The sequence below is a fragment of the Neopsephotus bourkii genome, unplaced genomic scaffold, assembly GCF_033783945.1.
Source record: "Neopsephotus bourkii isolate Nb327-2 ecotype Australia unplaced genomic scaffold, CSIRO-AGI_Nbou_v1 NB_1038, whole genome shotgun sequence".
Classification (NCBI taxonomy): domain Eukaryota; kingdom Metazoa; phylum Chordata; class Aves; order Psittaciformes; family Psittacidae; genus Neopsephotus; species Neopsephotus bourkii.
The window spans coordinates 325775-353036 of record NW_026901527.1 but is presented as its reverse complement, the minus strand read 5'-3'; the positions used below and the strand labels follow the sequence as shown (position 1 = coordinate 353036).

At 39.8% G+C, this 27262-nt stretch overlaps 1 protein-coding gene across 1 annotated transcript in view; it reads left to right on the top strand.

Annotated features, from left to right (window-relative positions):
• MCTP1 (multiple C2 and transmembrane domain containing 1) overlaps positions 1-23257 on the top strand; it is a 112900-nt gene extending 89643 nt beyond the window's left edge. Inside the window, exons 9-12 of the mRNA XM_061360986.1 lie at positions 11686-11795; positions 15288-15397; positions 18941-19038; positions 21202-23257. Coding sequence (XP_061216970.1) covers positions 11686-11795; positions 15288-15397; positions 18941-19038; positions 21202-21273 — 390 coding nt within the window. The 3' untranslated portion in view covers positions 21274-23257. The remainder of the gene's footprint in view (positions 1-11685; positions 11796-15287; positions 15398-18940; positions 19039-21201) is intronic.
• The last annotated feature ends 4005 nt before the right edge of the window (positions 23258-27262 follow it).

Here is a 27262-nt window from a genome sequence, read left to right as displayed (position 1 = left end):
ATAAATATATTAAACATCAGGTAATACCAAATTTTATGATAGTTTACTATCAATCTTTTGAAATATATCTGCTGGTTTACCTCTTTCTCCTTCCTTAGTTATTTTAGCTTTTTTTTTTTTCTTAGGAACAGTCTACAAGATTATTTTTTTTTTAGCATAATGTAAATTATCATTTGCTTTCCCTAAAGAAATTTGTCAGAAATCATTTCAAAAGTTTTCTATAAGGTATTAGGAACTGTGGCTGTCTGCTCTTGACCATTCTGTTTCTGCACAGGTATACATCCATACTGTGCCTTGCATGAGCCGTCCTCCCACAAGTTTAATAGCAGAGAAGTGTAGTATGGTCTGGGTATTTCTAAATATCACACAAATCTGTCCCTTTAAAAAAAAAAAAAAAAAAAAAAAAGAAAAGAAAAGAAGCAGATTTAATCTAATACAGTTACTTATTGCAGTCTCTTTGGTAACTGTTGTGCAACAAAGTCTAAATGCCTCAACTGTGTCTGCTTAATCTCAAACTGCCTCTCTAGAATAGCACAGCTCTTCCAGAGGAATGGCACCTGCTCTCTTCCATGTTTCCTTTGGAAAAAGGTTAAGTACAGTGTAATCTTCCAGCCAGTTGTTTCAGTGACGATAAAAATTTCACAGCCTTCTCCCTGTTTAGTTAGCATCACTGTGTCCTAGATATGACAATGTGTGCAGATCCAGGAGAAATAATGAGATCTATGGAAAGCAGGCAGAGAGGAGAAAAAAAGACATTTAACAATGGCAGCTTTATTCCCTGCTGTTGTTGGACTGCAAATGGGTATGGAGTTTGCAACCAAGGTTGAAAAGCATTTAAACTTTATTTGCTAAACAATAAATAATACGAAGACTGTTTGCAGAAAGCTGAAGAAAAGAGCTGTCACTGGATTATTGCACTGTGGCTGGGGGTTGATGCTTTTCTGAGTGCCACTAAAACAAGTTGTGAATCTGAGAGAGGGGGAAAACCTTTTTAATTGTTTTGGGTTTGGGGTTTTTGGTTGGTTGGTTAGTTGTTTTTTTAGTATGGAGACCTATAGGAATAAAATAGGTTATTCTAAACAGACTGCACCTTGTTCGACATCATGCACTGTACAACACCCTCAATTAGAGGGCAGTGGTGGAGTTGGAGAAGCAGGAGGTGGCACAGCGTGCAGGCATCTGCAGACAGCTTGTGCCAGCAAAACTTTGAAGCTGATGGCATCTTACACTGATCTCTGGCTTTTGTGAAAAATGTCAGGAAAGGATCAAGGATTTAGGAAGTGAGAGATGGTCTCCAATTCTCTTTACAATTTCCTGTTTTCTCTCCTGAAAATAATTCCATGGTCACATGGGTCCTCTTCAAACAGGGGCACATCATGTCTTGCACCTTTCTACAGCTTTCCTACAGCTTTTCCACACCTTTCTACAGCTGTTCCTCACAGACTGGTTTAGGTTGGAAGGGACCTTAAAGCTCATTTAGTTCCAACCCACTCCCAGGGGCAGAGACACCTTCCACTAGACCAGCTTGCTCAAGCCCCGTCCAACCTGGCCTTGAACACTGCCAGGGATGGGGCAGCCACAGCTTCTCTGGGCAACCTGTGCCAGGGCCTCACCACCCTCACAGGGAAGAACTTCTGCCTAAGAGCTCAGCTCAATCTCCCCTCTGTCAGGTTAAAGCCATTCCCCCTTGTCCTGTCCCTACAGGCCCTTGTCCAAAGCCCCTCTCCAGCTTCCTTGTAGCCCCTTTTTGGGCACTGGAGCTGCTCTAAGGTCTCCCCTTAAGGAGCCTTCTCTTCTCCAGGTTGAACCAGCCCAGCTCTCTCAGCCTGGCTCCAGAGCAGAGCTGCTCCAGCCGTTGCAGCATTCCTCTGGACTCATTCCAACAGCTCCTCATCTCTCTTCTGTTGGGAGCCTCTATCCTTTTTTCAAGCTAAATGCTGTTGGATACTCCTTTTGCTCATTCTAGATTCAGTCTTGTTTATTCATTTGCTTAATGCCTGATATCAATTGAATTGTTGAGGGACACCTCACGCTAAACCATGTCACCCAAGGTTCTGTTCAGCCTGGCCTTGAACACTGCCAGGGATGAAGCATTCACAACCTCCCTGGGCAACCTATTCCAGTGCCTCACCACCCTAACTGGAAAGAATTTCCTCCTTATATCCAATTTAAACTTCCCCTGCTTAAGTTTTAACCCGTTACCCCTTGTCCTGTCACTATAGTTCCTAATGAAGAGTCCATCCCCAGCATCCCTATAGGCCACCTGGTACTCCAGTCGCTTGACCATCCTTGTGGCCTTCTGTGGACTTTTTCCAACAGTTTCATGTCCTATCACTACAGTCCTTAATGAAGAAATAATATCATCTGTGATCCAGTATATGTCCTATGTCATGAGTGGTTAAGTTAATACTGCCTGAAGAATGACAAATTCCTGCCTTTTATTTTCCTTTTTTCATCTGCCATTCCGTAATCACAGCAATCATCTGGATTTTGTACTTGATTTTAACAATGCATTCCTTTCCTTTTTCCTTCTACAGCATCTCCATTCATAATCAGTTCAACTTAGCAAGTTTCATTATTCATTTCTTAAAAGTAAATTCACCAAAGTTGACTGAGGACAAGGTTTGGTAGCTCCTTCTACAACGTATTTTATTGTAAAGTAACAGATACCACAATCAAAATTTTGCTTTAGCTACATTTTTTTCCAAAAAAAAAAAAAAAAAGAGGTGGGCATCTGTGTATATATTTACCTTTTTCATTTCAGCATTGCAGATTGTGTACACTACCAGAATGCGTGCCCCTCTTAAAATGTTCAGTGTCATTTACTGTGGTCCAGCATATATATGTGCTTTTTTTTTTTCCTTCTAAGACATTAGTTTGCTGAAGTGGATTTGAAATGAATGTAGAAGAGACTACTGTTGTATGTTAGACATCAAAATAGCATTGTTTCTAATTACCCTTCACTGTGATTTTGTATATTCATGGACGCATCCTGTATTCACTAGATGGCTCAGCTTTAGATCTTGTTAAAAATTTCAGTACTTCCTAATAATCAAAGAGGGGTGGGGTTTTTTCCCAGTACTTCAATAAAATAAGAGCACGGTGGAGCCTTTTCAGGCTTCTATCTGGATTTTCTCCGAAAGGACCCTAGAATTCTTCGTTCACTCTTCACTCTTCACAGGGTTATTTTCTATGTGATACTTTTTCTTCCTTTTTATATTGTTTTGTCTCAAATACCAAACTATTTTTCTACACTATGTAATTTTCCAAAAGCACAGCTTGAACATTTACACAGGGGAATTATATAAAAATAATAGTGTTTTTTAAAGGCTTCCTTTCTTTTTTAAATTTATTTATATTTGATAGATTTCTTGAGTAATTGTAACTGCTGTTTGAAACCTGTATTTATGCATGCATTGTCTTTGGAACATCACTTTGTTTTTCCTGTTGTAGACATGGTAGGCTTTCTTCTGAGCTGAAGTAGCAGAGCTAGTGATAGGAAGAGCACACTCCACCTCCTGAGGGGAACTCTTCTAGAGAACAGTTCATGTTAACTCTGCAGTAGAAGTCTAAGTCTGGAGTACTGAATCATCCTTTAGATTATAATTCAACTTCTTCCAATGGCTCTTCTCTTGGCAGTTCATATAGTGGTGGTGACAGTTCTGAGGTTTCTGAGGTGACAGTTCTGCAGTCCAGCATTAGAGATGCAGGTCTTTCGGCAGCAGAAGCAGTTACAGATGCTGTTGCTTAGGCTTGCCAGGTCTGGTTGATAAGTTAGTGTAAAACCATTATCTCTGTTTGTTTAGGTGAATGAGTTACTTATATAAGAATTATAAGATCATAATATCCTGTCAACACAGGGCTGGGAAACTTCCAGAGACAGTAGAGGAAATCTAAATGCAGACTTTGATACATAGATAATGTCCTAGCCCAGTATGGAGGTGATCTTGAATATTCAGTTTCTGCCCAAATGCATGTGTATCATTACTGTAATTTTTACAAGGAGAAAATTAAAATTATGTTCTACATACACTAATATGTCAAATTTAACTTTTACACCTGCTATATTCAAGCCAGTGTATTTAAGAACTGCAACAGAAATTTTAAACAACCCTTAACTCCAGCAGAACTCCAGAATCTTCCTTTTATATCAATCAGTGTCAGCTGTATGGATATTTTTTGAAAGATAAATTTTAAGACTACTTTAAACTTTCGGAACAGAGCACTACATTATTGCTCTTGTTGGTAACAACTGGACAACAAATACGTGTGGGTATGATTTAGATAAGCATCTCAAAAATTCAGGTGTTTTCACTATCTGCAGTCTTTCATCATTCCCTTTCTGGTTTCTCTGGTCTCTTGCCCCCACCTGAATACAGAAATTCATAGTAGCTGGCATGACTTGTTCTGACCCCACAATCCTTCCAGGCTCTTCCATAGCGGGGCTGTTCTTATTTAAAATAACTCTTTCTCATAGAACTAGCAGGACCATTCTTTACGTTAGTACTGTCAGAGCTTTGAGATTCAACTTTTTGATTTGTCATCCCTCACATATGTATCACAGGACTTAAAGAGCTGAATTAGTGAACACGTTCATTTCAGTTTTGCATTCAGCATAGATAGAGGGTAAACACTGTTAAGAGCCAAAGTTTGCTCGTTAGTAGAACTTCAGGACTGTATTCAAATTAGGTATTGCAAAAAACTGCTGGACAATATATAAAGATTTCTTTTGTAGCTTCTGTTTGATGACGTTGATGTAGCTGGATAAAAGAGGAATATTACTGCAATCACTGTTGAGCGCCATTTTAGTTGTGTCTCAAAGAAAGAAACTCTCTTTTCTTGTTTAAATATAGCAGAGCAGGGTGAAGGGGAGGGAAGGGGAAAGAGGCAGCTGAGAGAAAAATTTCATTTTTTTCAAAGATAAATGTAAAGTAGGTGAATCTGATGGATTCTCATTACCCCAAAGCTTACTCCCACGGTGCCTTAATTCTTCAAGTTTCCTTCCCAAATAATGTCAAGAAAAGGAGGGCATTATTGACTTTTTGCCTATGAATGTGTCACCATGAACAAACAAGCTTTCACCTTTTTCAAGTGATGTATTTGTTTTTGAGTATTTATTAAACGAACACTTCATAAAGGTTTAGCATTAGCTAAAACGTTATCACACAAGGAAAATTTAAGTTCTTGTTTCCCCCCACTAGATGGCCCTTCAACGAAATGTCGTGTAATGCCATTAGCTGGCTCTGTTACATTCATACTTCTGTGTTTCTACCAGAGTGTTATCTTTAGAGTATTAAAATGTGCAGTGGAGACATCAAGAAGGAACACATTTAAACAGCATTGGGCAATGTGGAATGTAGCAGGGAGAATGAAAAAGTAAAAAGCATTGGCAAAAAAAATGAATTGCCATTTAATAAGCATTTATGTAAGAATTGACATTAAAGTGTTTCTTTGCTTTGTAATAAGCTTGCAATATCTTCTTTTCCCATAGAATTATTACTGTAGCTCTTGACCTTTTTTTTTTTTCTGATTTTACATTTATGTTCTAGCACTGCAGCAGTTCCTTACACATGAAAAAGTCTAATTTGTTACATAGGTGGTAGTGCCAAAAAGTCACAGAAGGTTCAAAATGATTTTTATCAACTCTTAATGTATGTTTGAGGAAGAACAGATTGTTGTAATATTCACACTCACAGGCATGGTGTCTTCATAAACAGTGAATCTTCAGTGTTTCATCCTCATGTTTATATGGTTTCTATTGTGCCTACTTTCTGCTGGTTTAAATATGGAATGCTTACTAGACAATAACATTTTAGCACTTCTTTCTTTAAAAATCATGACCACAAACATTATTTCTCTTTGTAAAAAACAACTTTTTCTTAATAATTATGTGCCTTTATCCATATTTTAAAATCTCCAGCCTAATTTCCATTTAGGCATAAGCAATTATTTTGAGACCTATTCTGCATTCACACATAAAGACTTATGTTAGCAGGTAGACTTTAGAGATGACATATTGAGCATTTGTAAACAACTGATAGTGTCTTAAAAATGTGGTGACAGAAGGTGGGGTGCCAGGTAATACAGAATCAGAGAACGGTTTGGGTTGGAAGGGACCTTAAAGCTGATCCAGTTCCAAACCCCTGCCATGGACAGGGACACCTTCCACTAGACCAGGTTGTTCCAAGCCTTGAACACTGCCAGGAATGGGACAGCCACAGCTTCTCTGGGCAACATGGGTAAAAGTGAAACCCACAGTTTCAAAGCTCAGTTCTGGTTATGTATGTAACCCTTGCATTCGACGTTCAGTGTTAATTGGTGCCAGCGTTGCATGGAAGCCTCCTCACTGTGTTCAGTTTCAGGATGGTATGTGTACCAGCCAGGCCTTTCCTTTTGCTGGGGGGAGAATATAAGCTGGTAACTGTCTGCCTGGCATGCCGTCAGTAACTATTTAAAATAACTGAAAGAGTTACAAGGTGGCTTACTGAAAGCTTCTAAATCAGTAAGGTCCCGCGGAAAGGTTTCCATCTCTCCAAGAGTCTTCCTATAATTTTTCAATTAAAAGGTGGCAAGACTAGATGGTTATGGTACTCCACAAGTGGCCACCTTTGAGACAGAAGTGCAATCAAAACATGATCTTCTCAGTTCCTTATCAACAGAATGGACGAGGTCACCTGATGCACTTTTCCAGATCCTGTAAACCATTCAGCTTTTCTTCATGATCACACTTCTACAGTTAGCTTTAAAATAGCAGTATCATTCTGTCCTCTCTCCATAAAATAATGACTTCCCTCAGTATCCATCATCAGATTTAAAGCCTTTTGATAGGGGTTCAGAAGACTTGGAGGACATCAAATGTGTCTAGAGATGGAATAGTGTTGGCTTGCTATCTTCTTCTTAGTGACCTTCCCAGGAAGCAGAGGTTATAGTCTTGGAGGTAACAGCTGGGGCCATTAATCCCCAGTGACAGGTTTTTGAGTAGTGGCCAGACTGTAGGACATTATTCAACAGTTAGTATCTACATGCCCTTCCTGGGAGGTAGTAATGAATCCTGACAGTAAAGGGCTAAGGCATTTCCTTACCAACACTTGTGAGTCTACTTCATGAGCCTCCATAGGGAAGTCTACCAGGATGTTGCAGCCCTGCGTGTGGCTAAGATTCATTCTGAGGGATGACACGGGTGCCTATGGATGCACTCTGCTTTGGTGGCCAATTATTAGTTGAAATAATCTGCAGTGTTTCCTCATAGAAGCAGCATTCTTGTATTCACGTAATACTAATCTGCAGCTTTGTTACTAAAGGAGTTCCTCACAGATAGTTGTGGGGCTATACTTGCGTGGCCATACTTGTGTGGCCATAGGTAGTCTAGCATGACACAAGCAAACTGCAGTCTTTGTCAAGAGTGTATGTGTCTTCTGTGGCCAAGTGACAGGACCACAGCATGTGCAGCATATCGGGTGAACACTTTTCGTCTCAGTGGTGGCTTCGTACCTTCTCTGTACCTATCATATCTTAGTCTGGCCTTGTCTCAGTCGCTTTGGATTGTGCAGAGATGCTCCATCATACCAGCTTGGTCAATGAAGGGTGTTTCTGAAAGATCCATCTGGATCTTTTGTCTTTCCCATACAGCATCTCCTAAAAATTTCAAAATCATAGAATCACAGAATCATAGAATAGTTAGGGTTGGAAAGGACCTTAAGATCATCAAGTTCCAACCCCTCTGCCATGGGCAGGGACACCTCGCTCTAAACCGTATCAACCGAAGCCTCGTCCAACCTGGCCTTGAACACTGCCAGGGATGGAGAATTCACAACCTCCTTGGGCAGCCTATTCCAGTGCTTCACTACCCTAACAGGAAAGAATTTCCTCTTTATATCCAATCTAAACTGCTCCTGTTGAAACCCTCCTGTTACTTTGTTTTTATGATCTGTGCCTTTCTCTCCACCTTAGCAGTTATTAGTAGGACAGTTACCCACCATAAAATGTTCAGAGTTTTATTCCCTGTACTAAAAAAAGTCTCCTTTCACTTAAAGCTCTTTTTCTTGCTGGTGTAATTCCATTAACTTTGTCAAAGTTCGCTTTTGAGTCTGGCTGGCGTGGTTTAAGCGGAACCCAGGACACTGGATAATATATTTCACCTGTCTTTTGAAAAGTTTGTTTGTAAATGCACCTTAACTTGGAGAAAAGAGAGGTTCTGGGGTTACAGGTATAATCCTTTCCTAAATCACCCTATTTTACCATGGGTTTGGAACCATAGTCCAGTGAATAGAGACTCACACAACATGTATTGTATTCAGGGTTTCATGTGAATTAGCTCCACAGTCTAGAGCAAGTCATTTACTTTGTTTTGCTTTGTTTTCACTAAATGTAAAATATGATTATAGCTGAAAATCAGTTAAGTATTATTATTGGAGTTATTATTATATACAAGAGTTAAGTATTATTATTGGCCAAACAGTATATCAATCTGTAATCTACCATTTCCTATCAAGGAGGAGAGGACGCTGTCTCAGACTGGTTTTGGTTCATTCCCTTTTGTAAATTCAAGTCAGCCTATCAACATCAATTTGACTTTGCTTTCACAGTTTATGCTTAAAGCCATCCCTTAGCAAACATCTTGCTTTTCAGATACCTTAAGCCTACTGCAAACAAACAAATCATGGAAATTAAATAGTAATAATGCTGTTGTTAGCTTTGTATAATAAATTTTATCCACTATTTAAGTGGCAATTATTTCCAGAAACTTGGCATTCTAGCCATACAAATGATGACATTTATTCCAGATACAGCCCATCTTTCTTTGGAAGGGGAATACCAGTAGTGTTTGAAAAGTGGATTATTAAGAACTTTGGTTTGCTCAAAGAGGCACATATGTTCTATTTCCTAACACAGCATCTTTCTGGGAGAAGGTAAGTACAGCTTTTTGCTAGCCCAGATTACTTTTTCCACAAGTCTTTGGATCAGGAAATCAAAAACAGCTAATAGTTGTGGGGCATGTGGAATTAGTTTAAGTAAAGCCAAACCCTGATCCTTCTGACCACCTCCTCCTTCCTCTGTTTTGTCTATTCCTGCCTCAAAGTATGTCACCTAATTTTCTTTAAACTCAGAAGGTACAGGGGAGTAGGTGGATATAATGATTCTTTCTCTGTCTCCTTCTGTCTTTGAGGTTTTTGTAGGGTTCTTTTGGGGAATGATTTAAAACAGATGTATTTTAAAAAAAAATATTATTAGTTTGTCTTGTAAAATATTTGTAAAGAAAACCAGTATCAGGATGTCTGATTGTAATCCCAGTTGAGTTCTGGAGATGTCACAAAGAGAGCTGGTTTCATCAAGTGACATAGCTCTTTTTTCACACATGTTAATTACAAATCAAGATAACTTTACAGAAAGGGCAAAATCTGTTAAGTGAAAATGAAGGGGCAAAGTGTATAGTATTTGAAAAGTAGAAAAATACCTGTGCTTTCTGTATGGTTTATTGTTCACTTCTGCCATATGAGAAAAACAGTTTATTTTCATGTTTCTCCAGTACTGGAACAATGTGTTTTACATGAAGGAATAGAACATGTATCTCTTTCAAATGAAATATGCTGGATATATGCTGCACCTCTTTAGAAGCTGTATACCTGAGGACAATAATGATGTCATTCCAAGGCTTCAAGCATGTAATAAATATTAAGGAAATAACTTCATAAATTATCCAGTGTTCCTGTGCAGCACTGGATGGAGTTGATATCAAATGTTGTGGTTATGGTCATCCTCAAAAAAAACCACAAAAATATTTCTTATGGTATGAATAAGTATCAGTCTTAATGTAGAACATAAGCTCTTTCATGTTGCCTGAGAAACTGGTGTTTTTTTCTGAGTCTGAAGTGTTTGGGGTCTTAAATTATAATCAGTCATTAGAAGTAGTTCTGCCATCTCTGTCTGTTTCATGATTGTGTATTTTAGCCTATGTTCTGTAGCTAAACACTTCCAACATTTTCACAAGAAATCTTGACAATGTAGTTGCAGAACCAGTGTTGCTGAAGTAACTTTAGCTGATTAAACACTAAATGATGTTTTTCTCAGCCAATCTGGTTTATTAAGATGGCAAAAATGGCAATGATATAAGTGAACCAATACACTAATTAAGCATCAGAAGAAGAAAATAAAAATGAAATGCAACATATGCTAATTTCTTGGGTGCTGGACTTTGGGGTCAGTTACAGAGACTGTTGTGTGGTTTGTGATGGCAAAATGTTGAACAACTTTTTTATCAAGTATTTTGCTAATCTTGAAATATTTATTTTTCCATTTCTTATTTTGAGAAAATACTGATCATATTCAAACTAGATGCAGTAATATAACATCAATCCATTGGAAATGTTGAACATAAATTTTTGACACACGTGGAATCTGATAAAATGGAGAGAAATTGTCATTTTTTTTCCAGGTGATGCTTCATTTTAATCCCAAGTAACACAATGTTTTGTTGAGAGTGCTGTTGGCTCTGTGTGGATTTGATGCTACAGCCTTTATAAGCTTAGAAATAGAATCGCTTTCTGAGGAAAAATGAACAGGTCGTCAGAGCAGGACAAAGCCCAGTTGAGGAATAGTCCATGGAGTACATTGATGAACCCAGGCAGCAGATTGCTGGGTTCTTCCAAGGTGCAAAGTCTGCTTGAGTTGGTGGAAAGTAGGACAAAGACCTCAGAAAACGTCTTAATGAGGGTGGTTCCTGCTTTTGAGAGACAAATGTCATTCTATTTATGAAAAAAAACTCTCAGAAAGTCTTTATAAATTTAACAAAAATGAAGTTACGGTTAGACTTTTACATTAACATACATCGATGGCTTTGTAAATTAAAAGCCAATAGTGTATAGAATACCTGAGTAAGTAAGGAGATAATTACTTCCTACTATGAAACCTCCCCTGCATTTTTTATTTTCTCCATGGCCGAAGTGTTATATGCTTTTGCAGCATGGGCTGAGGTAACCAAATTGTAAAGGCAGTTGGAGTTTCATCTCCGATGTATTTCCTGCACAGTGGCACTTGAATATTAGAAAGAAAAAAATGAGAGAGAAGAAAGCAAGTATGCTCAACAGCCTAGCAGAAAGGTAGAACAAATGATGATGGGGACACAGAATGGAGCCAAAGGGGATCATCCCTGTAAGAGCTGGGGTGTTTCTGGTTTCTCACTCAGTGCCTCCCACAAGGAGTGTACATCCTGTTCCTGCTCCGGCAGGGGGATTGGACTAGATGATCTTTTGAGGTCCCTTCCAATCTCTAACATACTGTGATACTGTGATACTGTGATCTTCCTGGTGCGTATAGCAGCACAAGGACCAGCATTTTGACAAAGTGCTCCCATTCCATCTTCTGTCTCTTACCACTTGAAAGGGTGCACAACACAGGGGGTTTGCGCCTTCAACATGTTCATAAGCCAGGCACCTGGCTTATTGAAATATGTGTTTAGAAACTAATGCAGTGACAAACAAAATTGTGTGGTGTTCAGCATGTACTCTATCATACTTACTGTAAATACACACAAATACACAAGAAAACTATTTCTGATAACCAGGTTTTACAAATTACTTGTAGATGAATATGTAGGATGTGCACTTTTGAAACTTAACTGATGGGTGTGCAGTCCTTTTCCTACAGTCAAAAATTTTTTTATTCAACTAGTTTTATTTTTTTCTCTAGGACAGTGAAAAAAAAGGATTTATGAATAGACTTTATGCCATCCAAGAGGTGTGTATCAGTGTCCAGAATATCCTTGATGAAGTGGCTTCCTTCGGAGAAAGAATCAAGAAGTAAGTGCTGACACAGGTGCCATATTGCTCTCCAAAGCTAATCATGTTGTTTTCCAGCTGAAGTACCAAGTGTACCTTTAGTACACTTTAGTACCTTTAGACCTTTGCTCCTTTTTATGTTGTGGGGAACTCCAATTTTTGATGATACGTTGTTAGAAGTAATCTATGTTTCCTTTCCTTTATGGACCTCTATTAATGAAAATCCTGTCATATTAATTTTGTAACTTATAAATGCAGAAATTGGGGGGAACAAAATTATAAAGAAGGCTTTGAAGTAAAACAGAAATTTGCTGTGAGACCTAACAGTAGTTATTTAAAAGTAATAATAAATAATGCAGCTTTGATAAAGGAAATAAGAAGAGCTGAATAGGGATTTCAGATTTTAAGGATGTACCTTTTCTTCTAGAGTATTTGTAATTCGTAACACTTCATACTGGATATATAAGAATTGCCAATAAATTTAGGCCTTAAGCAGGATTGGTTCTGAGATTTACCACAGGAAGTTTGCTGTAGTTTTGTCATGGACAGTGAACAGGAGTGTAACATTTGTTACTGGAGATCAGAAGGGGTCCAGAAAGATGTCTTCCAGCCATCATCTGTGACGCTGGCTTTCTGCGGCTCAAAAGCCAAGAGTGTCTCATCCTCAGTGGGTGAGATAGGAGAAGCATGCTCACAACAACCTGTCCACTGCAAGTAGAGGGGGCAGATAGAGAGTTGAGCAGGGACCCATGCTGAGTTAGAAAACCTCCACAAGAGGCTTTGCTGTAAAGCTTTCACTGGTGCACGCAGCACATCTTACAGGAGAGTTAAAGCTATATGCTGCCTTCTTCTGGGTGAGACCTAGCAGTGTGAGGCACCTGTCTCATTCACTGCTGGTGCCATCTGCAGCACACTGGTGTCTCACACCTCTGAGACCATAGCCTGTGGAAGGGGTATGGCCCCCAGATAAGTTCCAACTTCTGGAAGTGAGTTTTAGAAACTTGATGGACGAAGGTCAGCCTATAGGAAACATGAGGATCATCTGTCTTGCTGTTCTGCCTAATTTTTTTCCTTCCAAATCTACCAACAATGGCAAGCATATCAGGATTCAAGAGGAGGTTGCTGTTTTTTGTGTTTAAGTCCCTAATTGGAAAGCCTGGGAAGCATTCCCATGAGGACACTTCCAGACAGCTGTGTTCACAGCAGCACAGGCAGGTGCAAGCACATTATATTGCATGACTTTTCCAGGCAAGTAAAATGAGCCTGCCCCTGAAATAAGTCTTTTATCAAAAGGCTGTTCATGGAAGTTGTCTTGATAATTAAGTTTTTCTAATTGTGCATTTTGGAAGTAGGTCCTGTTCTATTATATACCAGATGAGAGCAACAGAATTTGCTAAACTGAGTGAAACCAAATCTTCCTATAAATCTTTGTAATTTGTTCCTAAAACTATAATGGGAAACCTGTACTGAGTGCTGTGCTAACACAGCACATAAGGAGGCTTGCTAAGTGAGGAGCCAGTATTCCCACACATGGCGTGTCTGTGATCCATTGCACAAAGCCGAGTCACAGGAACATGAGCAGACCCTCAACCTTCTGTTCATCCCAAATGCATGCAGAAGAGGGGAAAAGAGCAGGTGTCCCCTGAGGAGAAAGGGAGTGATCCTGCACCAAGTGACACTAACATAATGTTCACTCTGGAGGCATGTCAAAATTGCCAGGGAGAAAAGAAGACAAATAAACACAGGAAGCCAGAGCTCATTATGAAAAATATGGCTAGCAATTCAGATAATTGCAGTTATTCAGCCAGAGAAGCCAAAATAATGTAATCACACTGATTGGGGATGTAGCTAGTGATAATACTTTAAAGAGTATCATCAGACTACTTACAGCCAAAGCCACATTTTCCTTCTGGATAAATGTCATGCAACACTTTTGACATGGTGGTGCCTTCATGGAACAGTCCCATTGAGCCAAGCTCCCTTTAACCAGTGTTCCTGTGGGACGTATATATAAATTGGCCATCTGGCCTCCCTCTCCTTCTGTACACAGAGGTTGGAGAGCCACAGTGTGGCTCTTTCAAGATTCCTCAGCTTTCAGTTCCTCTCTGTCACACCTCAGACTCTGTAGAGTGAGGTGATCACAGTGTAGATATTGGGAACCTTGATGAGGATGTTTTTTTCTGGGGTTTTCTTGGAAAGGCAGTGTCCTGAAATTCTGATGGGATCCCAGAAGTTCTTCTCCTTTATCCATAAAGAAATAATACTTCTTTTATTTTATCTAGCAGATAAAGTTTTTCTTTGCAGTGTACATTATCCTATTCCACTCCCTCCTTTTTTCCATCTTCTGTCATTTTTCTCCATTGTTTTTTTTCCCCACTCAAAGTTGTTCTATTTCCTTCCTTCATTCAGTGCTTTTGCATTATGTCTGTCTTCAGGACAGACTGTTCTGCACTCTCATTTTCCCTAACCCTCTCCTTCTTGGGTGCATGGACGAATTTCCAGCTTTGCATACCCACACACTTGCCTTTTCCTGAACGTACCCCCAAGACAGAAGCGGACGTGGCCAGGAAGTGCATGTAAATGTCAGGCAGAGCGGAAGATCCCTGCTCAGACTAACTGCTTTCACTTTCCTTACAATAAAGCAGAGTAAAGATAAGGCAGTATGCACTTGAGCCCAGAAACTCACCATGTGCTGGGTTGCATCCCCATAGAGTGAGCAGCAGGTCAAGGGAGGGGATTCTGTCCCTCGACTGAGCTCTGGGGAGACCCCCCCACTGCAGTCCTATGTCCAGCTCTGGGGCAACAACACAAGAGGGATGTGGATCTGTTGGAGTGAGTCCAGAGGAGGCCACAGAGATGCTGTGAGGTCTGGAGCAGCTCTGCTCTGGAGACAGGCTGAGAGAGCTGGGATGGTTCAAGCCTGGGGAAGAGAAGGCTTCTTAAGGGGAGACCTTAGAGCAGCTTCCAGTGCCCAAAAAGAGGCTACAAGAAACCTGGAGAGGGGCTTTGGACAAGGGCCTGTAGGGACAGGACAAGGGGAATGGCTTTAACCTGACAGAGGGGAGATTGAGATGAGATCTTAGGCAGAAGTTCTTCCCTGTGATGGTGCTGAGGCCCTGGCACAGGTTGCCCAGAGAAGCTGTGGCTGCCCCATCCCTGGCAGTGTTCAAGGCCAGGGTGGATGGGGCTTGGAGCAGCCTGGTCTAGTGGAAGGTGTCCCTGCCCATGGCAGGGGGTTGGAACTGGATGAGCCTTAAAATCCGTTCCTGAAGATGGGCTTGAGATGTGCACACTCCACAGGGAGTGTGTGAAGCTAGGAGCTCTTTTAGTTTCCACTGGTAGTGAGTCCAAGCCCAGGCTCAGCTGATTTACAGCATACATATATTCGTTTGTAATTTCAGTTTGTTTTTGCTGATGGAACTGGTGCTTCTCCCCCTGTCCTGCCCATTATTTGTACTTTTATTGGCTGTGTTGGATGACCACATTTCTGACTTTTGTTGATTTTCCTTTTAGTACATTCAACTGGACTGTCCCATTCTTGAGCTGGCTGGCAATTGTTGCCCTCTCCATGTTCACCATCATCCTGTATTTCATTCCACTAAGATATATTGTCCTCGTCTGGGGTAAGTAAAGTCTCTTTTAACTGTCTGTGCCACTTAGAAAAAACTGTTTTTGAAGGGATGACTTATATTGTCAGTACTTTTCTGTATTTATGGTCTTGAAGCTGCCCCATGATGGAAACAGACAGGTTAGTTAAAAATCACAGCTGCGTAAAGATTTAGGCCCACCTGCAAAATGCATTTTTCTTGGCTGGCATTCTAGACTTCATCATTCTATAAACATGTAGCCATGAGGATTCTTCATATATCAAAGCGTAGCTTTGTCTAGATATTACTCAGATTTATTTTCACCACTTATACACAGATAGAGGCATTTCAATCTATATGATGCATTTAGGACAATATGCCTTTTTTACTGCAGTACTTCATCTTCTGAAACTGTATGTAAACATAGCAACAAGAAACCTGTGTAAAGGGTCACCTTTAGTCAAACAGAAAGGGTGTTGATAATGAACAGGAACTGGGGGACATTAGGTAGGCAGCAGGGTGAAATCATGATTGATCCAAGCTCTCCCTACTTGTCCTTATGTTTATTCTTTACATTGATTTTAAACAGCTACCATTACCACATCTGTCATAAACAGTGCCCCAAGTTTTAATTTGTATATTTTGTATATACATTTGTATATTGTATATACATCTTACACCACCAGCAGCTGTGCCCTTATTCCATGGTGCAGACTTGTGAAGAGCAGTGGTTAAATCTGGGGCTAGTTTTCTTTCTGAAAAAAAAAGGATAGCTATCGTGCCTTTGTGAAAAATTTCTGCATTTAAGAGACAACATAAAATCATTGAACTAACAGCAAAGAATGTAATTTTCATACATCAGTCAGTATAATTAACATTCTGACCAAGTCTTCACAAATAATTGTAGCAGAATATACAAAATGGAGAAGAACCAATAACGATGGTTTGAACAAAAGCATTTCTATGGAACTAAAAGAAGCAAGTGTGTGGGCTTACTGTCTTTGCCTGTCTTGGAATTTCACTTATTCCTCACATGCGCTGTATCACGTGCGTGCTACCTAGCACACACACACGCTATGGTAGGCTTCCTGTTACTGAAGTTTGAAGTACTTGGTCTATTATCCTTTTTGCTGGTGTTTTTTTGGGCAGATCTGGCATCTTGTACACTTGCTTTAATATATCGCCTTGATTTCATGCAAGAACCTGAGATTTTAATACCCACAAAACTGTAGTTAGCATTTTTTTATTAAAAAATCCTTGACATGGACCTCTGTGATACCCCCAGAAGGATCACACTCCCCCACAAAAATTTTCTTTTTCAGGCAAGGAAGAGCCTCAAATCCTAAACTGGAGTCCATGCTTCCCAAACCATGGATAGATAGAATAATCACAAATCACTGTAAATGCACCATGTTCTCTTCCCCTCCCCATCTCTTCTCTTCCTGTCCCCAGGTTACCTGGTCTATTTAGATACAACTTCAGGCACCTTTGTTCATAGAGTTTTCAGGTCCACATTTTCCTCCTTCATTTCAGTTTAGGTAGCTTCTTACTCGGCAAGCTTATGGGGATCCCTTCTATATTTTTTCTATATTTCTCTTGCACCATGCCAGGAGACCAGACATGTACTGCATAGCCGCAGTGCCAACAGCCCAGACCTCCCTGGGGTGAACCATGTTCACACAGAGCCATGTCATGCCTTAAGCAGCTGTCCCTTCAAAAAATGCATATTCTAAGCACATGCCTGTTTTCTCCATTATTGTGTATTTCTAGGCTCCCCTGTGTATATACATTTTTTCATACTTACTGCACTTGGAAGAAAATTACCTTTGTTATCTGACTTTTGTTCACAGGAAAGTTTGAGCTGGTCTTTAGCAGCATCACCCATTTCATTGTTTGGGAAGTCAGGGAGTTTTAAATGAAAATTCCTCCGTGTTATGGCTGGTCTTTCTTATAGCTGTCTTTCTTCTGTGCATCCATAGGGACTGACTCTTTCAGCCAGCCCTGGCAGGAAATTTTAGTTCTTTCCCTCCTGGCCATGCTTCTCGGTATGGAGACTACTAGTCCTTCAACACGTGGTACATTAGCCGCAGTAGAGCAGGAACTGTCTCTGCACTGTAATCTCATTCACTGTAGTGGTGGTAAAACCACTGGGTTTACCTCCTGGTAAAACGTCCTGGTAAAAGTTACAGTTGTTTATCTGGAAAAGACTCTAAAAGAAATTATTTTCATCAGAAAATTTCCACACTTTGGAAAAGACCTAAACTTCTTGTTGTATTTTACTTCTCTGGTAGTGTCCCATCTCATCTCGTCGATGCTTTTCCTTTCTGAGCCTTGATCATGATTTATTAATGCATTTAATTTCACAGCATGATTGGTACTTTATCAGGTGGGACAAGGTGAGACCACATCACCCATAGGTGGTCCAGTGGCCACGTGCAATAAACAGTGGGTCAGATCTTGAATTTCTCAGTCACTTGCTGATGCAAAGGACCCTCTTAAACAAGGTTTTCTAATCTCAGATATTCCTTCTCAACACTCACTGTTCAGTCACAAGATAAAAGGATGGCAGCATCTCCAATCTATACCACAGAACTGAGAATTCATGAAGTGGGAGGCTGTAGGTGTTATTAAGACCCCAGCTTGTACTCTCCATCCCAAAGCTTTATGTCCTTGCTAAAGCTTTCCAAAAGGCCTTGGCGCCAAAGACTTTGTGGAAGGTAAACTGTATTATCTTATCTCTGATACAGCCTGGATAAATTACACAGGATGGCACATTTTTAGTGCTGCCCTGGCTTTCTCGACTCACACAAGAGTCTGCACAGTTTGTTCCATTCCTGTCTGTGCTTCAAATGTGTGTGTGCAGAGCCCATGAACAGTGTTCTCACATGAAAAGTGTATGAATCTGACCCAGCATGTAATGATAAGAAAATTAGTTTAATTTAAAAACCTGCTTTCTGCCTAGGTTGGGGAGGATTTTCTTTGTGCTTCTGAGCAGTAATTTTCAATAGGCATTGTAAAACCATGATGTCTGAAGAAGATACCACATCCCTTCTCTGCACTGTCATCAGCTCACCTGTATTTGTCATTCCTGCACAGAGGCTTGTGTAAACTCATTCTAAAGCCTTCTCCTGATGCAGACTTTGCTGCTTCCTGTGTGCTTCACCATCCTTAGCATTAGGAAGATTTACTTGTGTCTGACCTGAGTCTTCTGCCCTGTAGATAAGCTGTTAAGCTCGTTACTGCTCATCCTCTCTGCTACAGAAATGGAGTATGCTTTATTCCTCTCCTTTTTGCAACCTCCACATAACAACCACAGTTTCTTTTACTTAAAAAAAAGAAAAAAAAACTGAGGAATTTGAAAATGTGCATAGAACTTTTGCATTTTGAAGCAGAGAGAACCACAGCAACAGATTACGACTTTTAGAGCCTGAGTTTACAGTTCATTCATTCATTAATTCAGTGCTAATGTCGAAGTTACTTTAAAATGGATCCTAAAATCTTTTTTAGAACTTTGCCAAGGAATATGTCGGTTTGGGTTTTTTTAATAGTGATACTAACATGTGGACTTTCACTTTGTAGGTATCAACAAATTTACAAAGAAACTTCGAAGTCCATATGCAATTGATAACAATGAGCTACTTGACTTTCTATCCAGAGTTCCTTCAGATGTGCAAGTGGTGTGTATATTCTTAAAGTGTCCTTATGGCTGTTGATTTGATATATAGCATCATGATTTTCTGGGTTTTTTTAAACACATTTTAAAGCAGTTACTTTGATTCAGTGTCATATACTTTAGCACAGTATTGTATTCTTTAGCAGAGAAATTGCATACTCAAGGTGGGGAGGATCTGTGGACATTAAGGAGGTTGCTATGCCTTTTTCCAATGAGAAAGTTGCCACTACCTTAGTTGTGCCTTTGAGAATTCTTTGGAGCAATGAGTAAAAAGACAAGTAGATGGGTGACAGTAACAGGTGCTAGTTTGTATAAAGCAGCCTCCAGCCTTACATGAAAATGTCTGGAATAAGGCTGAACGTGAGCCACCTTGTGACCAGACAGCCAAGAAGGCCAAGAACATCCTGGCCTGTATGAGCACCAGTGTGGCCAGCAGGGCCAGGGCAGTGAAGATCCCCCTGTGCTGGGCACTGGTGAGGCCGCACCTTGAATCCTGTGTTCAGTTCTGGGCCCTCACTACAAGAGAGACTTTGAGGTGCTGGAGCAAATCCAGAGAAGGTCAACTGAGCTGGTGAAGGGCAATGGAGCACAAGTGTGATGAGGAACAGCTGAGTCTGTAGAAGAGAAGGCTCAGGGGGTACCTTATCACTTTCTACAACTGTGTGAAAGGAGGATGTAGCCAGGAGGTGGCTGATCTCCCAAGGAACAAGTGACAGGACCAGAGGAAATGCCTCAAGCTGCACCAGGGTAGATTTAGACTCAAGATTAGGAAAAACTTCTTTTCCAAGAGGGTAGTGAGGCCTTGGAACAGTCTGCCCACAGCACAGGTAGAGTCACAATGCCTGGGGATATTTAAAAGACATGTAGATGTGACACTTGGGGGCATGGTTTAGTGGTGGCCTTGTCAGTACTGAGTTTACAGTTAGATTTGATGATCTTAAAGGTCCTTTCCGACCTAGCTGATTCTATGATACTATGATTCTAAGGTTTTGTGTAGGAAACCTATAGTAGCCTTTCAATACCTTATGAGGGGCAACAAGAAGGCTGGAGAGGAGCTTTTGACAAGGGCCTGTAGGGACAGGACAGTCCCTGGTAGTGGCCAAGGCCAGGTTGGACAGCACTTGGAGCAACCTGGTCTAGTGGAAGGTGTCCCTGTCTGTGGCAGAGGGTTGGAACTGGATGAGCTTTAAGGTCCCTTCCAACCCAAACCATTCCCTGACTCTGTATTACCTGACACCTCACCTTCAGTCACCACATTTTTAAGACACTGTCATTTGTTTACAAATACTCAATATATCATCTCTAAAGTCTACCTGCTGACATGAGTCTTTACGTATGCATGGAGAATAGGTCTGAAAGTAATTGCTTATGCCTGAATGGAAATTAGGCTGGGGATTTTAAAATATGGAGAAAACCACACAATTATTTAAAAATTGGGTTTAAAAAATAAAACAGGAAGGTCAAAAGGCAAAAGGAGATGCACCGACACGGAGTCAGTGGTGGGTGGCTTTGTCTTGCGTCAGCACTGTGAGAGCATTTCAGCCTTCACTTTCCTAGGGTGAAAGTTTTTGATGTGGCCACAGTTCAGCCGTGCACATAAACTCCTTTAAAAATAAGCTGGTTGTGAATGATAAGCTTTTGTAAGTCAGTACACAATCTCTTGAGGAGGTGCAACCGTTAAGATAATGTCAGGCCCATAAATCACCTCCGGTATCACAAGGATTATATACTTTCTACATTTCTAGGTAGAGGTTTCAGTTTAGAGCTGGTATATAAATAGGAGGTATGGTTGCACATACACCTGTGAATCTCATCCCCTCTGTGGCTGGCCTTTGAAAATAAGCAAGTTTTCAAGAAATGTTACAAAGGCTATTCATCCAATTAAAGAGAATAATGTTTATTCTCTATTAAAGCTCATGGAAAAAACAAAAGATGTAGCCTTCTTGAACTCCACTTCAGCACATAGTGTTACCTCCTGGCAGGATTTTCCTAATGCTGTCTTTCCTTCTTACTCCAGATCTATCACTCTGTTGCTGTCGAATCACAGCTACAGATCCCATTTAGTTTGCTGGGGGATAGTTTTCATTTTCTTTCAAAAAACAGAGATCTTTCTTTTTCTAGCACATATCACCTAACTAGTTTATTTCTGAATGTTGTGTTTAAACAGGTGCAATACCGTGAATTGAAACAGGATCCCAGTCACAGCCCGAGCAAGAGGAAGAAAAACAACCCTGGCTAGACAACTCAACGTGTTGAAGGGACAAGCATCTGCTGGGGGAAGATAAAAGAAAAAGCCTAAAGCCTAAGAAGTGTTTCCTTTCTCTCTTGAGCTTTTTATTTATTTTTCCTTTTTACCTAATGGGGAGATTTTGTAAATATTGTAAAAAGGCATTTCTCATTGAAGATATATTTCACACTGTAAAGACATTTGTCGAAAGTTTGAAGTAGGGTTTCCGCTTTTGAAAGCCTTATTAGATGCAGCATAACACATTAAAGGAATCAGTCTAAAATGGTAAATATGCACAGCTACTTAGTGGTCAAAGGTACCTGAAATACTCAAATCATGCTGACTAAATCTGCAAAAGGTGTACATTTAAATCTGACTCAAAAAATTCAGTCAGATTGTATTTGTGAACATTAATATGTTTATCCAGTAAGCCACCATTACAATTTTCTATGTTTTATATGTTTCAACAGAAATACAATGTAGTGAACCGTACTGCACTTAAGTTTTAGCAGATTTTTTTGAACTCCAGACACTATGTTCACTCCTGGTGCGATGTTTTCCTGTGCAGGAGGACAGCTTATAAGGTAATGAGAAATACCAAGTGCAAATCTCTTTCTGGAGCTCCCAAAAGGAGTTCCTGATGTTTTTATCATTCCATTGTAAGATCTAAAAATCTCTGTCTCTCTCAAAATACTGCCAGGTTTGTAACTGATTGCCTATCTGATTTTTCTATATGTACCGGTAATCTTCATTTGTACTACATAGTTTAGTGAATAAAGTTCATAATTCTGTTGTAATGGAAGTACTATCAAACTAACTCCATATTGCTATGGTGTCATGCTATGAACACCTTCTGTGCACATAACTATTTTAATATGGAATCTTGCAGAAAATGTTTTTGCTTTCAGATCACATCAATATGCTTTATGATATAGCACATTACCTGTTACCAATGTGAAATATAGTGTAGAGGAAAAAATGCAGTTGTGATAAAACTGATGTACTGGTTTTATTTCCTTAGCTAATAATGTATTCAATTCATCTGATACAGTTGTGCCCTACTGCATGGAAACTGCATTATTTCATAAATTACGTGGAACATAGATGGGAAAGTTTACATTTCAAATGTCTTAGTGGCCACTACATAACGAGTACTTGGGGATATATTCTGGTAGCTGCATGTAGACTTCCATGCTCAGCTCCCCGTGTAGTGAGCAGACTTCATTCCTAAGGGACTACCTGTGCACAGCTCTTAGCCATAGTTCCCGGTGACATGAAAGGGGATTTTTGCCCCCGGGAGAATGGCAGGACTGCATCCTCAAGGGGATCTGTTCCTGTGGTCCTGTTTGGGTTACCTCTTGCTGGTTACAATTGCTGATAAAGTTATATTGCACTACTCTAATACTTTTTGAAAAGACTATTTAGAAATACTTTGCAAGCAAATGTGTATATATTTGTGTAAAGAATTGTATGTTAGCTGCATTGCCCATGAAAGGTCATCCTGGATTTGTTTATTTTACAGATATGATGATAGCTGGTTTCTGATGTGACAGTTATTTTGATCCTTCTGTTTCTATCTTTGAGAAAATGCCAATCAAATAACTGTTCTGCAGAAAGTCTTGGACCTAAATATGCTCTTGTTGCACCATGACTGTAAAAGAAGTGAAGCTTGTGTAACCTTCTTTTCATTGTATGCTGCCTGAAGAGCAGCATACAATTGATAAAGTCAGAATCACTGATGAGCCTATTTTGTTTTTAAAAAAGCCAGACTTTTGTCTTGACAATGTGCAAATGTTTGTTGCCAGTTGTCAATTTTGCAGAGTTATTTGATACACTGTAAGCCTTGTACCTTCTTAATGTTGCCCATCGGTCTGTGTGCGATTTCCTGTTGTGTTTCTTTTTCTGTACTCAATTCCAAATGTCTGCTTTGGTGGTAAAGTCTGAGTTGGTTACACACATCTCCTGCATTAAACACATTTTATGCATCTCTCTACAAGCTATTAGGAAGCCTCTTTCTTTGAAGCCCTATGCTATTGTTTTCCATGAGTGGTGCAAAGGACAAGCAAATGAAAACATCGTATATCTGTGTGTGGTATTTCAGTATTATAAGCCTCAAAACATAGAAGTGGATGGGTCAAGGGGAGAAAAAGACTTGTTTGTGGAAAACTGGTGAACTACTTCTAATGCCATAGTAACTCAAAACTGGTATCACTGAAAATACAACGCAGGACTAAGAGTGCATTTTGGTTAAATGCGACTCTCCTGCTACAACAGGACATTTAAAAATCACATTTTAAACAATTTTTCAGTAAATCCACTTTCGCTATTTGCAGTTTGTCTATTCTGCTTTGTGTGGGAGGCCTCTGGAGAGAATCAGTCCTGCCTTATGCTGTGAATAGTTCAAGATTTCATTCCATTTCCAGATTTGTTCTGAAGTCAATTTCTAACCTGCTGGATTTACTGAGTCTTATACCTAAGCAACTTCTCAGTTCATGAGCAATCAGAAAAGAATAATGCATCTCATGATCATGAAACTTTATCTGCTCTCAGAAAATAACATTTAACAACTTAATTTGAGTCCAGGGAAAATCAGTAACTTAACTGGGGTTCACACTTAAACCAGGTGTCAGAGCTCTTGGGATCTACTGAGGCTAATTGTCTAAGAGGTTCTAGTCACTGATTCTGATGATAACTTACAGTACAGAGCTTGTTTACCCCGATTTTATAGTTGTTTCTTTTTGTACTAAGGAACAACTCGGTGTTTTTCATATTAGCAGTGAGCTTTAACTTGAAGAGCTACTGTAACTTAGCATTTTAAACCCAAGTGGAATAAACACTTCTATTTTTTATTGCAATTAAGACAACAGTGGAATAATGAGAAAGTAATTAAGCAGGCTGCATATAGTATATCTGGCAATATCTACCAACAAGAGGAAGAGTTGCTGGACCTGCCACCAAATGAACTACATGGTGCTGAATTATTTCATTCTGGGGTAGTGCATGAGCACAAAGCAAAGAAGAGATAGGAATAGTTAGTTCTGTCGTCAGCACTAGATCACATGCCTGCCACACAAATGTAATAAAACCTTTGCAGCTCTGTGCCCATCAGTCAGGGATCCCTGCCTCATGGGAGAAGGGCAGCTACTACCTGTGCCTGCTCTCCCTCAGCTGCCAGAGCCTTTTTTAACAGGCACAAACTTCTTTCTGAGTGTGCTTCTCCTTTGAGGGCCAACTTCTTCCTCCCAACTGGACTAATTTCAAGATGCTGTGCAGCAGCTTCTATAGAAGACAGCTCATCTCCCCACTCCCCCACCAAAACTGATATTGCAAATTTTCAATAAATACCTCCTCCTCCAGAATATTTCTGAAATCTCGCAAAAAATTAAAAACCAAAACGTTTTATAGCAAGCACAATTTCAATTATAGCTGTTTTTTGGTGTAAATACCAGATTTCCATTACTTTCTTCTTAATTAAGCTATAGCATAAAAAGAAGCGTAACTTCTGACTCTCAAAGTGGAAACTACTCCAGATAAAGTGCAAACTTCAGACGTCAACCTAGAAAAATGTGCAGGCTTTAACAAAGTATACTGTTTTCTATTCTGTCACTTAGGGAAGTGGGTGAAATCCAACTGATGCAGTTGGTGAATCAGTTACAGGGAAGCAAAAGGAATGAGAGCGAGGGGCAGCCTAGAGAATGGCTTGTAGACAGAGAGAAACATTCACAAGGGCTCACCTCTAGGCAGTGATCTCTGCCTGCACCTGGTGGGGAAAGAAAAAGTCCTTCACAGCAGAACCTGTGTGGGTGTCCTAAAGCACCTTGGCCTTTGTTGTGAATAACACATCCCTTCCATCAAAAGCAGCCTTTTTCTCTCAGGAAAAAAAGTACTGCAGCTGCTGACAGCCATGGAAGATGTGAGCAAGTGTAGGTCAGGTCCTCAGATCAGGAGGCTGGATGCTGCAAAAGGTTCTTTCACGCCATACTTAACCAAAAGAAGGCATGTTTCTCATACACTAAGGATTTTAGATATTAATTTAAAAAAAAATCCATAAGATGTCATATGGCAAAATACGAAATACATCATAGCTATGTGTTGCACAGCACACTGTATTTCTGGATGATGTCTTCTTTATGCTCAAAGTGAGATTTAGCCTACTTCAGAGAGGACAAATTCCGCATCAATGAATCTTGAGGATCAAACTTGTATTTCTTGAAGTTTAAAATTGAGTTCTTTTAACAAATGGACAAAAAAAATGTATAATGTTTTTCTCCTCATCAGCCTTAGTACTGAATTAAATTTAAATGTCAAAACCTTTTTTATGGTTCAGGTTGCACGACATAGAAGCCTGAAACCCTTAGTTATGAGTCACCGGTAATAAGTATTTTCCCATTATAATATAATCAAAAGTAGCTCAAAACTTCTTTTCTCACTCAACTTTTACTTAAATTACAGCAAGTGATTAAAGTAAAGCCTAAATGTTGATCACTGATACATATTTTAATTAAAGAGCTCTGATGAGTAATTTCTCAAGAATTCTAGTTAGTATTGCCTGACATGAAGACACATTCCTAGAAGTTTACATTTTGCATAGTTGTACATGCTCTTTTTTTTTTTTAAGGCATGTCACAAAAAAAAAAAAAAAAACAACAAAGCCTTTTAGATCTACAACTGATGAAAGATCCCCAGTCAAAAGCAGTATAGAAAAATCAAACAGTCTGAATGACTATGCAAAACCGTGGTCAAATCTGTAGAGAGCACAAAGCATTGGGCAGTTTCATGGAACAAGAGCTGCAACTTCGGATCTTCCCATCATTTCTTAGCACATGCCATTGTAATTGCCACAAGAATCACACCTTTGAAAGGCAAATGCATATACCAACCAATTATCTTGCTGTATCATGCCATTCCTAGGTATTATTGGAATAAAGGAGGAAAATGGTTCAACTAATCTGTAGCACTGCTAGTTTAGCAGAGCAGGAATGCTTTCCAGCAGAAGCTCCTTGGTTGACACTGACCTATTTTATGATGTGAACTGCAGCTCCCATGGGCTGCACTGAGCCTTTACCACCATCTCACTGAAAGGTAACTGAAAAAGGTGAATGGAGTGCTGGGAAAGCTCTTTTCCAGTGGTTTTTACCATGTTATAAAACTGGCCTCAGTAATTCATGGTGCGACACACTGACCAGTTCTTTCATTTGCAGAAAGTTACCTCTCAGAAAACAGCCTTCTTGGTGCACGTCTATCCTTGAGTTATGATATGCAGGAAGATTTTTCACTGCCTCCTGAACAAACATGGTAACAAAAGTGCAAAATCTTTTCCTTCCCTACAGGGATGATAGCCCTGGAACACGTAGCAAGCTTGATAAGCAGTTGCACTCATACTGGGAGGAGCTGTTGCTCATAGGCACAAAATAATGGCTTGATCAGAAGACATGGGCCTGGGGACTAAAACAGTTTATTCCCTCAGCTACAGTTCTGCTCCTCAGGCTGAGGATCCCTGAACACATCTGTTGAGGAAGGGGGAGGAGAAATGGGAAGGTATTGGGTTGCTTAAATAGAAAATTTACTCATAAATTAAATTACCATTTCTTACAGGATTATTTATTTATTTATTTATTATTTGACTGGGTTTTATTTAAATGAGAAAAGTCCTTGTGCTCTACATTTCTAAAGGTAAATGTCTTACTTAGAAGAAAATTCAGTCAGCACAGCTCGCTGAGGCAGCATACAGTTTTGGGAAGACTGGGTGGCGTCTTGGTAAAGAGCTGGGGGAGAATTTCAATGGATTACAAGACTGAAACTAGCCTGCTTGTATTTTCCCTTAACAATATAAACATGTCCTTTCCCGTGGCATACTGATGGAGATCCACAGCTCAAAACTATAGTTACATCTACAGGCTTCTTTCCAGATACAGCCCCATTTTCTTCTTTCCAGATACAGCCCCATCTCTTCTCAACATCAGAGATTGTGCTTCCTTTTTTTCCACCTTGCCATGCAGTC